This window comes from Plasmodium vinckei (genome assembly GCF_900681995.1).
Source record: "Plasmodium vinckei vinckei genome assembly, chromosome: PVVCY_01".
Classification (NCBI taxonomy): Eukaryota; Apicomplexa; class Aconoidasida; order Haemosporida; family Plasmodiidae; genus Plasmodium; species Plasmodium vinckei.
In genome coordinates, this window is record NC_051293.1 from 118035 (window position 1) to 135087 (window position 17053).

Below are 17053 nucleotides of genomic sequence, written 5' to 3' on the forward strand. Positions count from 1 at the left end.
GCAATACATTCACCACTATCACTTTTTTTGTTGAGTTACTACATATCCGACCAGTTGTGTATGCATAATATATGCATATTTGTAAATATACTATATTTCTACCCATCCAAGTTTGTTACCCTTCCATGGATGCATTATTTTGTTCATACAATTTAATTTTAATTATATATAAGACAAATATTTAACTTCTTTTACTAATCATAGTAAATATTTTTTTAAAAATTATAAAAGTTTATTTAAATTGCTTCCCATCAAAAGAAAAAATATAATACATATATTTTAAGATCTTGTATATGTATATTAATTTGATTATTTCCATTTATTCATAAAAAATTTACAATCAAACTATATGATAATTAAACAATATCTATCCTTTTGCACACACATGTAACCATGAAAAAAAAATATAATATGAATAAACAAAATAATACGAAAAATAACTAGTAAAAAATTAAAATTCCAAATGAGTATAATAAAAGGTAAATCCAAAATAAACTGGCTCAAATAAGACAAATAAACTGCTTTTTGTGTCCACTAAAACTCAAAACAACGGCACATTTACTATTAAATATATAATTTAAATAAATTTGTCAATCCATAAAAATGGAAACACAAAGTACAATTTATTTGTCCGAGTGTTAATCATAATATGTATTTAAAAATTTTATTATGCCCTTTTCTTTGAAAAAAAGCAAAGTTGGAAAGAGAATAATATTTATTTGTGTTGCGTTAAAGTAATATCATCAACAAAAAACTAAAACATGCAAAAAAAAAAATAATAAAAAAGGCAAATACATATATATATTTATTCACCTCTTTAAAATATATCGCACATATGTGCAATTATATACAAAATAGGACATTTTTCGAAAAAAAAAATAATTTCCAGTCGGGAATGTTGTACAAATATGTACGTCTTTGGGTCATCATCCTCTAGCTACCTTGCTGATTGCCATTATCATCGGGAACAAATTCTGCATTAATATTGCACATAGTGCAATTGTTGAGAACTGTTTTTGCTGCATTTTGATTAGTATATTTAATTATTGCATATTTTTCACCAAATGTAAATAATGAAAGATATGAAATATGTTCATTTAAAAATATAGAATTGTTTTGAATTATATAATTACTTAAGTCATCGTTATTTTGAATATTATTCAACGAATTAATTTTAATAGTAGTACTACCTTCCGCATAAATGTTATTATTATAGTTGATATTATTAGAAATGTTTGAATTATTAACATTTCCGCTTATATTATTAGTGTTTCTGTTACTTTCATACGTATTATTATAATTGTTTGATAAATACTGATTTTGTATTCCTCCTAAATTTGCATTATCACATTGATTATTCAATGCATGTATTCGTGCTTTTAAATGTTCTATCAAAGCTTGTAATTTATTTTTTTCATCTTCTGTTATATTTTTGTTATTGAACATGTTAATATATTCATTTAATTTTTCCTTACACTTTCTTAATAGCTCTTTTTGTTTTATGCTCATAATTTTTTCTCGTTTTTCTGGGCTTAATGATAAAAATTTTTTTTCAGAAAGATTAGGAGATACATATTTATGGCTATTAGCCTTTTCACTAAAATAACTAATTTTTTTAGACTCATTACGAAGCTCATATTGAAAGTCTTTAAAATGTGTTGGTAAATTTTTATATCCGTTTAATGCATCATCTGCAGACCCAAACTTTACTATAAATACATTTTTTCCTTTCATATAACTAACTGTATCAACACTACCATAAATAGAACATAAGCTATAAATAAAATTCTCATCGGAGTATTCACTTGTTACATTATATATATACAATATTTTAGCGGTTTTTTTATTTAATATATATTGGTCACTCTGATAATAATTTGGTGCTACATTTCCCATGCTGCTATATCCACTATGGTTAGCATTGTTCATGTTATTCATATTGTTAGGGGTGTTCATATTGCTAGGACTATTAATATTGTTAGGGGCGTTCATACTGCTAGGACTATTAATATTGTTGGCCATGTTGTAATTGGCGCCATAATTACTATAGTTATTATAATTACCTCCATTATAGTTAGGATTATTCATATTAAAATTATTATGCATCGCACTATTATTGGTATTTTGATTATTCTTAAAACTTTCTTCATTAATATACATACCTGTATTATTTGTATTCATATTAAAATTATTATTTTGCCCTTCATACCCACCATAATATCCCGCATTCATATTATTTCCATTGTTCATTCCATTGGTATTGTTATTGTAATAGTTCATGTTATTAAACCCTCTGTTTACATCACTCTGCCCTTGAGGGTTATTCATTCTATCATTTTCCATTTTATTTAAAAAAATATTTTTTTTATATAATAACTTAAAAAACGGAGAAAGGTCAATTCAAAAAAATAATATATAAACAAGCTACAAAAAATAGAAGGATTTTCATATAATTATATATACATATATATTCTTTTCACAAATGTATGTTTATAAGAATTTTTTTTCTATACTAATATATTTTTAATTTAATTATTATTTACAATTTTAACCTGGTAATTATAAAATTTTTTATTCGCCACACATTATTTTATATACATATAATATAGGCTTATTATTTGTTTATATTTATATTTTATTTTGAAATATGCTTATTTTACTTATTCATTTATATGAGCATAAATTTTAAAAAATATATATAACATTACCCCATAATTATAGCCTGCTTTTTTCCCCTATTATTTTTACCAGTTTAAGTTTATCAATATAATTCATTCTATTTATTATTACTTATTCATTATGTTTTTCCATTTCCCCTCTTTTTTTAAAATCTCATTTCATTATGTGTTTCTTATATATTTTACTTTTTTAATTTTGTTTATTTTTTAATTTTAGTGTGTGTATATTCTTTAAAATAATAAAGGAATGCTTAAAAAACGATTTATTCTTAAAATCATATTTCAAAAAAATATATTTTTTCATCCCTTAACATACAGTTTTATATATTATTTTTGTTTTGTTTGTCATGTTTGTATAATTATTTAACAAACCATTTTTATATTTGTTTAAAACCCTTTTATTTGTATTTGCGCTTATTTATTTTTTTAAAAATAAGACTAAATATAAAGAGGAACATAGAAGAATGTTGAAAAATGGAAAAATAAATACCTTTGGCCAATTTAATTTATAAATTGAACTTATGAAAAAAAAGCCAAATAATATGTATAAAATTCAATCTGTCCATTAACTTTTTAAAAATATATAACTCTTGAATAATTATGTTATAGCAAAAGACTACTACACTTTTTTTTATTTCCAAATTGTTTTACACTATATTAAAAAATTCTTAATATAATAATTAGCCATTTCTTCCAAAGGGAATATAAAATATATATAATCATTCATACATAATTATACTAAATAGAAAATGTGCGTTTTGCTTGGTTTTTACTCAAAGGCTTTACACCTTTTTCTCTCTATACTTTTATTCAATTTGAAATATTAAAAACATTACACAAAGACATAATAAAAATATACATTTCAATAAAATCCAATTTCGTTCTATATAATATTTTTCCAATCAAATTAATATTTAAAATTATTAAAGATATCATAAAAATTACTGGTTGAATGCAGCAATGTTTACTTTCTTTTTTAAAGTGAAAAAATTAAGAGATCTCTATAACTATGCTATATTCATGAAACCGATATTATTTTCACATAAATATATACACATAATGGTTAAGTGTAAACAAATTAATTTCTATAGCTTTATAAAAAAAATAAAATCAAATTTTGTATGCTTCATTGCATTTTATTCATATCATCCTCAATGTAATTATTAAGAAAAAACACAATTCTATTTTAATGTTACAAATCTATTATAAAATAATACATTTAATTATATACCGAAAAAAAATATATACATATGTTTGTAAATAATTGTTCCAATTTCGCAACATAGGCATGTTGCTTTTTCCCCATACTTTATACTATTTCCATTTTTTTAATGAAATAAAAAATTATTAAATCACCTAAACACATTAACATAATTACTGTTGTACTATTCGCTCAAATACAGCTAAAACAGAATAATTTTATTAAAATTGCAAAAAAAAAATAATTCACGTATATATATATATATGTACATAATTAAATGCTCTATGTTTTCTTCAGTATAAAGTAGTAAGAGACTTTTGAACGATAGAAAAAAATATTCGCACAAAAATTATACATGTATATTTATATTTACTTTTTTTTATGGTTGAAACACATTCAATTCGTATGAATATGCTTAGTTCTATTTAAAAAAAAAAGTTTAATATAAATAATTACGATAATATATAATAAGTTTGGCATATAAAAATGAGGATACAGAATTAAACATAAAAACAATGGTAAAAAATATATCATATAGAAGAGCGACTTAATTACACTGAAAAAATAATTTTTATCACATTTATTAGAGCATTAAAAGGTAGTTCATATTTTCTACATAAAAAACACATCCCAACTACCTATGTGTAAATTGATCATATAAATTTATTCCCTAAAAATAACATTTATTGATGTTACTGTATTCACAAATGCTTACCCACATGCCGAAATAATGCAAAAGCTGGTGATGAACAAAAACTGCGAATTAAACGCAGAAAAAAATGCAGGTTTAGGATTTACGTTTGATGAAAAGGATGGTTTTTTTGGATCGATATTTAAAAACATAACAAAAAATGAATATTTCAGTGCAGGGGTTGGTATAATATCTGTTGGCGCATTTGTCACTGTTGCTAATAGATTAAATAGCTATATGTATAGTGCTATAAAAAAAAATTTATTTACATCACTAGAAATAACAATAAATGATACTTCCTATTATTGGATACTAGAATATATGGTAAAAAAGGGAATTATTAGTAGACATTTAAGTTTAAAAACGCAAATAATAAATGACAAAAATTGTAAAAATGCTATATTTTCATTTCTTCCAAGTGTTGGTAATCATTTATTTATATATAATAATACATTTATATTTATTGAAAGAAGTAGAGATAAAAATATGATCTCGGAAACTAATAGATCATTGCCATTTGAAAATATAAAATTAAGTACTTTTGTATGGTCTAAATATATATTTCAAGAATTATTAAAAGATGCAAAAATATATATAGATAAAAAAGAAGAAGGAAAAACATTATTATATAAAACTTTTGGTCATGAATGGAGACCTTTTGGAGCACCAAAAAATAAAAGACCTATCAATTCAGTTATTTTACCTGAAAATTTACGGGAATATATAATTAGTGATATACAAACTTTTCTTAATTCAAGCAAGTGGTACATTGATAAAGGTATACCATATCGAAGATGCTATTTATTACATGGTCCACCTGGATGTGGAAAAAGTAGTCTAATCAGTGCATTAGCGGGATATTTTGATTTTAATATTTGCACTATAAATGTTAATGATATCTATCTCACTGATGATCGATTCATACATCTACTAGCCACTGTACCTCCAAAAACTATTTTAATTCTCGAAGACATTGATTTTATTTTTCTCAACTCAGCACTAGATAATACTACTACTAACAATACAACAAATAAACCTAATTCAGAAACAAAATCTTCAAATTCTATATTTAATACAGACTCACATTCTATAAGAACATTAGGTGTATCATATAGTGGTCTTTTAAATGCATTAGATGGTGTTGTAGCAACAGAAGAACGAATCATTTTTATGACAACTAATAATATTGAAAAACTCCCTAGTACTCTTATTAGACCTGGAAGAGTTGATATGAAAATATTTATTCCTTATGCAAGCATGTATCAATATAAAAATATGTTTTTACGATTTTTCCCCAATCATAATGATTTGGCTGATAAATTTTCTACAATCTTTCAAAATTTTAATTTAAGTATGGCTGAAATACAATCTTTCTTTTTATTTTCAAAGCATGATCCATATAAGACCATAAAAAATGCTGAGGATTGGGCCAAATTATATGCCAAAAAAAAAGATGACCTTTAAATGTTTTCCCTACTCATACACTAATAATAAAACATACGGTAAGCATATATTTATGAATAATCAAATATGCAATGATAAAATACCCAAAAGATAGGAATTTGTATAGTGTAAAAAAGAAAACCAGTTGTGCCTCAGCTTAAGTATATGGATCGGAATAATAATATGGTATAACTGCAACACAAATAAATCCATTTTTATTAATCGAATAACCAATTTATGCACATCTTATATAATTATGAACCCCAACTCTAAGATCGGTATATTTTTCCACATACCCATCAGCATAGATATACAAATATTCATAATCTTTTTACCGTTTCAAGTTAATAAAAAATTTATTCCATCATTATAAAAAAAAATGAAATAATATAAAATTAAAAAATACAAACATACGCAATATGCACAGATTAAGTATGCCAAACAGATAGACCAAATACTAATTAAAAATATCATTTTTTTTCGTAACTACATAAAAATTGTGACACATCATATAATCCATAAAACACTCGTATCATTATCTATAGTGTACATACGATGTGGTACATGAATGATGTTTCTTTTTACACACATGAAAATTTTTTTAAGCTTTCAAAGTTTTCCATTACTGTGTTTTTTTCCAATAGCTTCTCTCAAATTGTAATAACCTTTTTGATACAACGCATTATTAAATTCTCTTTTAATTTTAATAGCAGATTTTACTCCGTTAAAAACTAAACAAGAATATAATTGACAAACTGATGCACCAGCCTCAATTTTTTCCAGCGCATCTTCTCCTGTAAATATCCCACCAGATGCTATAATTGGGATTTGTTTATTAGTGTATATATACATATCTGATATTAAATCTGTTGATAAATCTTTCAATCTTTCTCCACTAACTCCTCCTTTTTTACCTTCGAAACTTTTTATATTCATTTTATTTATTGTAGTATTAGAAATAATCATACCATCTACTCCAGTATCTAATAAAACTTGAGCGATTTTTTTCTTTTCGCTATTTTCTAGATCTGGAGCCAATTTCACAAAAACTAAAGGCTTCTTTTTTGTTGTATTTGCCCAAAAATTTTCACGACTATGGGCTCTTTCCTCTATTCTATTTATCTCATCCTTCACAAATAAAATAATATTTTTTAACTTGCTTGATTCTTGATTATCTCTCAAACCTGGGGTATTAGGGGAACTTACGTTAATTGCAATATAATCTGCATATCTAGCAATTTTATAAATAGAATATTTTAAATCATCCACAATATTTTCTGTTTGTTTATTTTTTCCAAGGCTTACACCAACAATGTGCTTACTTAATAGTTTATCTTCTTCTTGTTTTTTTCGAAAGTTAATTAAATTTTGAGTAACTTGATCACATCCTATATTATTAAATCCACATGCATTTATTATACTTTTATTTTCTACATCTCTAAAAATTCGAGGTTTATCGTTTCCCTTTTGAGGTTTTGGTGTTATTGTACCGATTTCTATAAATGAAAACCCTAATTTTAACATACTATCTATACATATACCATTTTTATCAAAACCAGCTGCAATTCCAAAAGGGTTTATAAAACTTAAATTTTTTATATCGGATGTTGCATATACACTATCATTAGTTGTATCATATGGTAATAAACCAAATTTTCCTAATAATAAAAATATATCATGGCATAATTCACTATCTACATAATTTAAACATAAATCTAAAAGTATATCATACATAAAAAACTCAGGGTTATATGATTCAAAATACATATATAATCCTACTATACTACTAAATATAAAAAATAAAGCTCTTTTATGTTTTGATTTTTCTTTATTCATTCTTTCATCAAATCTTTTCATTTCATCTTCAAAAAATCCTACATTTAAAGGATCAGGATTTGAATTACTACTACTGCTATATTTTCGAACATTTATATTTGAAAATTTTCGATTATTATTATACCCATTTATTCTACATTTATCATATAATACTAAACAATCCTTCTTGGCAATATTATTCAAACTAGTATAATAATTCCTATATCTTGTTGTACTATTCTCATTGTTTAATGCTCCATATTTTTTTAATAAATTTCCAATCAACTTTGAATTTCCCCTCGATATGTAGCTCTCCAGTCCTTTTTTCATAATCATTTTTGGACGTACTAATTTTTAACTATTAATATATCTACATATATTATGAACTACTTTGGGATTATTTTTAATTAAATTTTTTTTTTTATCATGTTTAATATTCCCTGACATTCATCAAACTCTTAACCTATTTCTCAATGAATAGAAATGTGAGAATATTATTTATACTTTCGCAAAAAAAAAAAAAATTTAATCAAAATAAAAACAAACAAATACTTAATAAAATTATTAATCGAACATCTCAATAAATTTTTCGTTATATAAACAAATCGCCAAATAATAAAAATTATTAAATTAATAAAATAATAAAAAAAAAAAAGAATATTTATTTCACCGTTCATAAAAACGTAGTCTCCATGCGGCCACAAAAAAGTGCGAAAATAATAATAATAAAAAATAATAATAATAAAATACATATATATATATATATATTCGTACAATTAAAAATTATCAACCAATGCAGATAAACTAATAACATAAGTCATCCTAAATAAACATAAAAATAAATTATTAATAAAAATCACAAAATATATTTGTGAAATTTTCCCAATTTTTTATTTTCAAATTTTTTTTTCATCCCAATCAATATTCTAAAACACGTCAGCAACTCCGATTAAAGGTTTTGCTATTGAAAACATAATTCGAAGAATGAATTTACAAAAATTTTCTCTCTCTATATATATATGAGAAATAATCTTTTACATAAGCATACATATATATGCGGAAAGAGAAATTATGGTTTGCCCACACTAAAGTGCAAACTTAGTTAATTTGTCCATTAATTTGTTTTTATTTATAGTTTAAATTAAAAAAAAATATAATGTATAAAAAATATACAACTTGCCTATTTACAAATGATAATGTAAAGGGCCAAAAAAATGGGTATTAAAAAAAAAATAATAAACAAAATAAAAAATATAGTTAAAACACGAACCTATATACATATACATACATATATGTCGGTTTAACTAAAATTTAAAAGGGAGAATATCAAGAAAATGATTAAAAAAGTAAAAACGAATAAAAAATGTCTTAAAAAAAATGGCTATAAATGTTTTATAAAAAATGTTTATAAAGGGGTGTCATATAAATATTATAAAACTTTTGCTATGAATAACAAATTATTTACTGTGTTTATGCACATAGAAGAATGAGGTTAAAAAAAAATATCTCTGCTTTCACAATATTATAACACATATCCAACATGTGTATTGTTTGTGCCATTGTGAGAAATAAAATTGACCATAGGTCAGTCTAAAAAGGTCAGTCTAAAAACATTTTTTGTAAATCCTTTTTATCAAAAGGTATTTTACATTGTGGGCATTTTCGATTTCTTGATTTAAGATTATTAAAAATACAAGTTTCACAATATATATGCCCACATTTAATAATAATATAATTTCTAAAATTTTCCATACAAACACTACATATTAATCTTCTTCGTAATTCATTATTTTCTTCTATAAGTAAATTATTATCATCATTATTTGGGGACATATCTTTTTTATATTTATTTTTTTCCATCGAGCATACAGTACTTTGAAGCTTTTTATTTTCTTTATATAAATCATTACATTGTGTAATTAATTTTTTATTACAACTATATAAACTTTTTAATATACCAGACAATTCTTTTTTTTTTTGAAAAATTAATTCATATTTTTCTTTTAATTTTATAATTATATTCATTTGCTCTTCTTTTGCATTGTCTGATATAACTGCATTTTTTCGAGCATGATAAAATAATGATAAATATAAATTTGAAAAATCTTTATATTTATCATATGTATCATTTATTAAAGAAATCTTTTCTTTATAACTATTTTCGAGTTGTTTTAAATTATTTTCTGCATATTCTTTACTTACCATATTATTATATTTTTTTAAATATTCCATCTCTTTATTTTTTATTTGTAAAATCATTTCATCAACTTGTTCTTGTTTTTTTTCATATTCTTTTGTTATTTCTTCTATTTCTTCACTCATAGAATCGTAACTACTTTTTAAGTTTATCAACTCTTCTTCAACATCTTTTTTTTTTTCTAAACTTTTTCGCATATTTTCATTTTCACGAAGAAGCTCATTATATTTATCTATATCAACACTTGTTTTATTTTTTGACCCATCACCAATTGGATTCCCATTTTTTATCATACACCCTTCTGAACTTAATAAGCTATCTTTTTCCTTTTTAAGAATCTCGATTTTTTCTTTCAAATTATTTTCTGACATTTTTAATGTGTCAATGTTACTTTTCATTTTTAATATTTCATTTTCTTTTTGTTTTAATTGAATGGTTTGATTATTTTCAATATTTTTTAATACATCAACTTCATTTTTCATAGCATTTATTTTATTTTCAATTTTATCTTTATCTAATTTATATGTCACAATTTCTATTTCTAACTCTTTTATTTTATTAACTAATTTTTTTTTATTATGTATTGTTTCATTTAATAAATTATCAAATTCTTCATCTTTATCATTTTCCATTCTTAATATTTCTTTTTTTAAAAGAACAATCTCTTTTTCTCTTTCCTTTAATGTATTATAAATATTCATTGTTTCTTTCATTAGATTTTTAAATGGATCACTTTGCATTATTTTTTCTTTTGTAATTAAATTTTCAAAGTTTAACAAAATTTGAGACTCCACTTTATTAGCTATATTATCATTTTCATTTCCCCCTGAATTATCAATTGTACTATTCATATTTGTAGTACTGCTATTACCTATGTTTGTATCTCCTGGTGTAGATAGTTGTTTAGCTGTACATAAATTATTACTTTCATTTTTCATAACAATTCCATTAGTAGGCTCACCCAAAACAACGCCATTCTCACATAAATTCTCATACCCACAATTAATACATATTACTTTATTTTTATCTTCATCAAAGTTTTCTAATTTTATTTCATTTTGCATAATATCCTCAGGTTTTTCAACTTTACCATCCTCAATAATCGTTTTACATATATTTAAATTGTATAGCTTAAAAAGTAGAGATGCTTTTTTTTTCTCTAATCTTTCTAATTCTATTTTTATATTATTATATTCATTTTTTGCATTATTACTTTTTTTTTTTTCATCTTTATATTTTTCATAATAAACATTTTTTTCATAATTTATTTTTCTTATATATTCTAAATTGCAATCAATATTAATATTTGATTTTAAACAAATAATATTATTTATAAAATTTAAGGTTTTTTTAATATTTTCTAAAAATTCAAATCGTATCTTGTCTTCAAAAACTGTTTTAGAATTATTATCTTTATTATTAAACTGTTTTGTGTTGTCTGAACTTTCTCTATCTTCTCCTTTTTCATCTCTTTTTCGTTTTATATTTGTATATCCTTTTTCTTTATCATTATTTTTTTCATTTTTTATAAATAATTTTTCTTGTTCATTTATTTTGTTCGTTTTTGCTTTTATATTTTCTATATCATCTTCTGATAAAGATTTAAAAAAATCAGAGTCCTCTTCTTCATCACTTTCATTTCCATCATTTTTATTTACATATTTTAAAAATAAATTATGGAAATTTTCTATATTATAATAAGGAGATTCAATCATATTATTTTCATACTCATCACCACTTCCTTCATCATTTTTGTTATCGTATTCTTCTTTTATACGTATGCCAATTTCTTTATCATTATTTATTATACTTAATAAATCACTGTTAAATATTTTCCATACTATATTAATATTTCTTAAAACATTTTTATAAAACTTCAAATCTTCATTTGCATTATCGATATAATTGTTTTTTTCTTGTAATTCCTTTCGATATAAATTCAAACAATGTTTTAAATTATAAATATTTTCAATTATTATTTCAGTATTTTCTAGTGGTAATGGCATATAATTTTGTTTATCATATTTATTTCTTTTCTTACTATTCATTATTTTTATATAAGTATTGTTAATATATATAATAGATGAAGCTATAGAACCATACAAAAAAACATTGGGCTTGAAAAATGATTTATAATCAAAAAAAAACAAAAAAATATATATCAAAATAAACAATTGTAGAGTTATTTTTATGTAATGAATGGGATAGGTTGAAACATTTATCCATTCAAAAGTTTAATAAGCTTAACTATGATATATTTGCAGTTTTTTTGCAGCTATATATAATATATACATAAAGAGATATAGCTACATATACAACAATCATGTATACTACTATTGCGTATGCATGCTACCAAAATGTTTGTATATATATATCAAAATATATAAATTATATTTTTTTCATATTATTACATTTTCTTTTTAAATATAACAAAATAATAATACTTAATTCATAAGAAAATTAAAACATTTTAATATAACATAAACATTAATTCTTATAAAAACAACCACATTATATAATACTAATTAAAAAAAAAATATATTATATATATATACTATCATAAATCTTATTTATAATATTATTTATTTACAATCTATTTTATATTTTCTCATATATTATCAAGGAATAATATAACGCACGTATAGTTATAAAAAATTTTAGTTTTTCCTCAAAAAAAAAAAAAAAAAAAAAAATACTTTTAAAATAAATATCACATATGCATGGAATAATTTCCTATAAAATTTAAATTGCTAAAATAATATCACTTACCATATGAAACATTTTTTTTTGGAAATATATCACATTTTCCTGGATTATTATATGATACAGATTGAAGATATTAAAAATGAAATTCCTTCTTATTTATTTATAGTCAGGGGAACATAAAATTATACCTCATTTAAGTACTATTTATGGTTTTGTCAAAATGCTAATAAATATTACTTAGCCTAAATAATATTATTTAATTTATATATTTTTTTTACGAACAAAATAATCATATTCAAGATTATTTAAAACGAGATAGTGATATGAAAATTAATAAGGAAAATATTTTTATTAACAAACTAATTTTTATTAAACTTATTTTAAAAGCAAAGTATGTACATTTATTTATGCCATTTTCAATAGTTTTGGTACTAGCCTTATAATACCTTTTCATATAATCGATATTATCATATAATTATTTTATAACACCCTTTTTGAGAGAGTACCCCCAATATAAATGAAAAACTCTTATAAATATATCTTTTAAAACATTTTCCACATTTTATACTACTATACAATGGTCACACAAAAATAATACCCAATAATATATAATAGAACATGCCACCTTTCTTATCATAAAAGTTTAAGATTATTTTTTAATATATATTAATTAAATTAATTATGAGAATAAATCCTTATAATATATTTTATCATATATTTCCTCATACTTTTAACATTGTATAATGTCTTCCCCCTATTTTTATGATTATAGACACCTTTTAAATATATAAATATGTTCTTAAATATTTATGACAATAAATATATTATTTTTAAAGGTATTACGTTGGATATATATGGGGGTACACAATTTAAATGCTAATTAAAAAAAGGAAATTTATTTATTATCTTTTTAAACCCAATAACTGTTTTATCCTCTGTGTTTTATAAGTTATTTTTGTTAATTTACAATTAAACAGATATTACTTACATTTTTATTCCCTATTCTATCCATTTTTCTTGTCTTTGTATATATTACAAAATATAGGAATATATCTATAACGGTCACACAAATAATTAAATCTTTAGCTTAAAGATTTAATCCTTATAAATACAACTGTTATTAAACAAAAACTATACAACACAAAATATAGGAATATATATAATAAGCTAGCATATTTATTTCATCCTCCTCTTGTTTGTGAACTTAAGAAATAAGTCGTTTTAATTAAGCCAATTTTTTTTAAAATAAATTAAAAAAAATGAAATACCTGTTACTATTGCCTACAAAAACGATATTATCAATTTTGTAGAAACATACACCAATATATATATACAAAAATGGGAAATATTATATTCACAAATAAATAAGTATAAACTATCCCTATAACGGCAAACTTTATATTTTCAACTTAATTTCCTTTTTAAAAATTATAAACCAAACATTTTATATATTGCCACAAAATAAAGTTAAACCTTATTTGCCTAACCAATTGGAACTTTGCATAATTATAAAAATATACAATATGAATATATATATACATGTATGTAGTATGTATATATACAAATTGAAGAACTCATGTGTGCTTATCCATTTATATATTTTTTGAAAATATTTTAGTACTACCTTTGTTTATTGTCATTCTTAATATAAAGAAGAAAAATGTAATACAAAATGTGAACATTGGTTAGGACATACTCACCAAATATATATATATATATATATATATATTTTTTACACTTCTTATATTTTATACATTTTCATATCTTTTAGTTATAAATTTAAAACATTGAGAAAATTAAATTTTTATGAAAACATTTGTGTATATATTATTCCACGACTCGACAAATTAAAAACATTTTGCACATTTTTATCACTGTAAATATATTTATAGCTATTTATCTATTTTTTTTTTCTTTTGACATGAAATATTTTATAATTTTTAATTCATTCTCTATTTTTTAAATCTAAATATAAAATGTATCCCTGTATTTATTCCTATGATATTCATGTTTGTACGAAGAAATAAGTGTCAACCATATTTATTTTTATTATACATAATAAAAAATATTTATTCTTACATATTTCATTAAACTTACATAATAATCATATATATTATTTATATAAATATGTATATATCAATACTTTTATAATATAAAGTATATTTTTTCTACTTCAAATATTACTAATGATGCCCACATATTTTTATTTGTATTATTACTCATGTCTGTTGTACTAACCCCATGACACTATAATTCCATTTATTTAGCTACATATACCCAGAGAAAGAAAAAAAAAATTAATACTAACATGCATTACACTATAAATATTCACACACACACACACAAATATATATCCTCTAATTATAACTGGATATATGTGTAATATTTCAAAATTTGCTTTTTTATTCACAAAATATTCTTTTGGTTTTCCATAGGGTTTTATATTAACCCATAATATATTATTTACACCATATGATACAACCCGAATAGTTCTAATCAAAATGGTTATGGGACGAGTACGCGCAACGTCTTATATAAGACGTACCATTTCGCAGCCACTAAATAAAAATCTTCCTGCAGGGAATATACAAAATTCTAGAGGTTTAAATGATACAAATTTAATAGGAAATAAAAATTTACATTTACAATTATTATGCAATGGAAAAGAACCATATAATGATTGTATTGCCCACTTAGGAAATTATCGAGATTTCGAAGAAACTAAACCATTTTATATGCCTAGAAAATCAGACATTAATTCAATACATCATATTTTAAATAACAAGTTAAATATACTTTTATTATTTATTCCTATCGGTATATTTAGTTATTTATTAGGAGCTCCAGATATTTATATATTTTTTTTTAATTTCATGGCATTAATACCTTTATCAGCTTTAATGGGGAACGTAACAGAAGATCTAGCTTTACATACAGGAGAAATTATTGGGGGATTACTAAATGCAACATTTGGAAATTTAATGGAAATGATATTTTCTATTCAAGCACTAAATGCAGGATTAATTAATGTCGTTCAAGGCACATTATTAGGAAGTATATTATCAAATTTATTATTAGTCTTAGGTATGTCATTTTTTGCGGGAGGTTTATATCATCATGTTCAAAAGTTTAATGAAAAAGGAGCTACATGTAGTACATCCTTATTATTATTATCAAGTTTAGCTATAACTATACCTTCAGTATCATCAGTTACTACTAACAATAATGTTGATGTATTATTAAAAGTTTCAAGAATAACAGCTGTTTTAATATTTATAACATATTGTTTATTTTTATTATTCCAATTATATACACATATATCATTATTTCAAGATAAAGAAATGACTGAAGAAACACCACAATTATCTGTAATCACAGGATCCATTTTTTTAATTTTAATAACTCTTCTTGTAAGTATCCATTCTGAATATCTTATTAATACAGTCGAATCGGTTGTTAGATATTATAATATTTCTGAAAATTTTATTGGAGTTATACTTTTACCTATTGTTGGTAATGCTACAGAACATTTAACTGCTGTTACTGTTGCAATTAAAAATAAAGTGGATTTAACTATGGGAGTAGCTGTTGGGTCATCAGCTCAAATTGCTCTTTTTGTTGTCCCAATAACAGTTTTATTTGGATGGATTTTAAATAAACCTATGACTTTAGCTTTCTCTCCTTTATCAAGTGTTATATTAGTTATGTCAGTTATTGTTACAATGGCAATTGTACAAGATGGGGAAAGTAATTGGCTAGAAGGGGTTTTGTTAATTACTGCTTACCTTATTGTTGGTGTTGTTTTTTGGTTCGACACTTCATAAATTAATTTAAAATTTATGCAATTACTACTATCAAAATTTTTTAAATAACTATATCATCCCATCCATTTTTCATGGAAATGGAAAAAATAACAATATCACCTATTCTATTTTTTTCGTTCTATCAATGTTGTTTTTTTACATTTTTTATATCATTGCTTTTTTTTGTGTGTGTGCAAATTTATTTATGCACCATTTTTTGGCATTTTATAACCATAACAATATTTATTCTTTTTTTTATATCAAATACATTTTCTTACAAATAAGGCCAATATCTCAGTTTGGACCTCTTTTTTATTTTTTTATATATTTAATCGTTTATTCATATATATTACTTATACAATATTATATTTATTTACAAATGTTTATAAAATTTGTGCATATAAACTAAGTGTATTGTTAGACATACACAAATGAACTATTTTAATTTTTATATAAATTCGAATTGCCACTCGGTATGACTCTATTCTTATACATACAATACACCATTTATTATAATGT

The 17053-nt window shown here is 22.7% G+C and overlaps 5 protein-coding genes across 5 annotated transcripts; 2 read left to right on the plus strand and 3 right to left on the minus strand.

Moving 5' to 3' along the window:
* Window positions 1–933: 933 nt before the first annotated feature.
* On the minus strand, window positions 934–2343 carry PVVCY_0100330 (RNA-binding protein, putative; the record flags this gene model as incomplete). The annotated part of the gene is made up of 1 exon (XM_008628417.1): window positions 934–2343. One exon carries the CDS (start codon window positions 2341–2343, stop codon window positions 934–936), a length of 1410 nt encoding a protein of 469 aa, XP_008626639.1.
* A 2266-nt stretch (window positions 2344–4609) lies between these two features.
* On the plus strand, window positions 4610–6034 carry PVVCY_0100340 (mitochondrial chaperone BCS1, putative; the record flags this gene model as incomplete). The annotated part of the gene is made up of 1 exon (XM_008628418.1): window positions 4610–6034. The coding sequence occupies one exon, from the start codon at window positions 4610–4612 to the stop codon at window positions 6032–6034; it is 1425 nt and encodes a 474-aa protein (XP_008626640.1).
* A 588-nt stretch (window positions 6035–6622) lies between these two features.
* PVVCY_0100350 (dihydroorotate dehydrogenase, putative) lies at window positions 6623–8164 on the minus strand (the record flags this gene model as incomplete). The annotated part of the gene is made up of 1 exon (XM_008628419.1): window positions 6623–8164. One exon carries the CDS (start codon window positions 8162–8164, stop codon window positions 6623–6625), a length of 1542 nt encoding a protein of 513 aa, XP_008626641.1.
* Window positions 8165–9427: 1263 nt separating this feature from the next.
* On the minus strand, window positions 9428–12073 carry PVVCY_0100360 (trophozoite exported protein 1, putative; the record flags this gene model as incomplete). The annotated part of the gene is made up of 1 exon (XM_008628420.1): window positions 9428–12073. The coding sequence occupies one exon, from the start codon at window positions 12071–12073 to the stop codon at window positions 9428–9430; it is 2646 nt and encodes an 881-aa protein (XP_008626642.1).
* A 3159-nt stretch (window positions 12074–15232) lies between these two features.
* PVVCY_0100370 (cation/H+ antiporter, putative) lies at window positions 15233–16555 on the plus strand (the record flags this gene model as incomplete). Its single annotated transcript, XM_008628421.1, has 1 exon — window positions 15233–16555. One exon carries the CDS (start codon window positions 15233–15235, stop codon window positions 16553–16555), a length of 1323 nt encoding a protein of 440 aa, XP_008626643.1.
* Window positions 16556–17053: the final 498 nt, after the last annotated feature.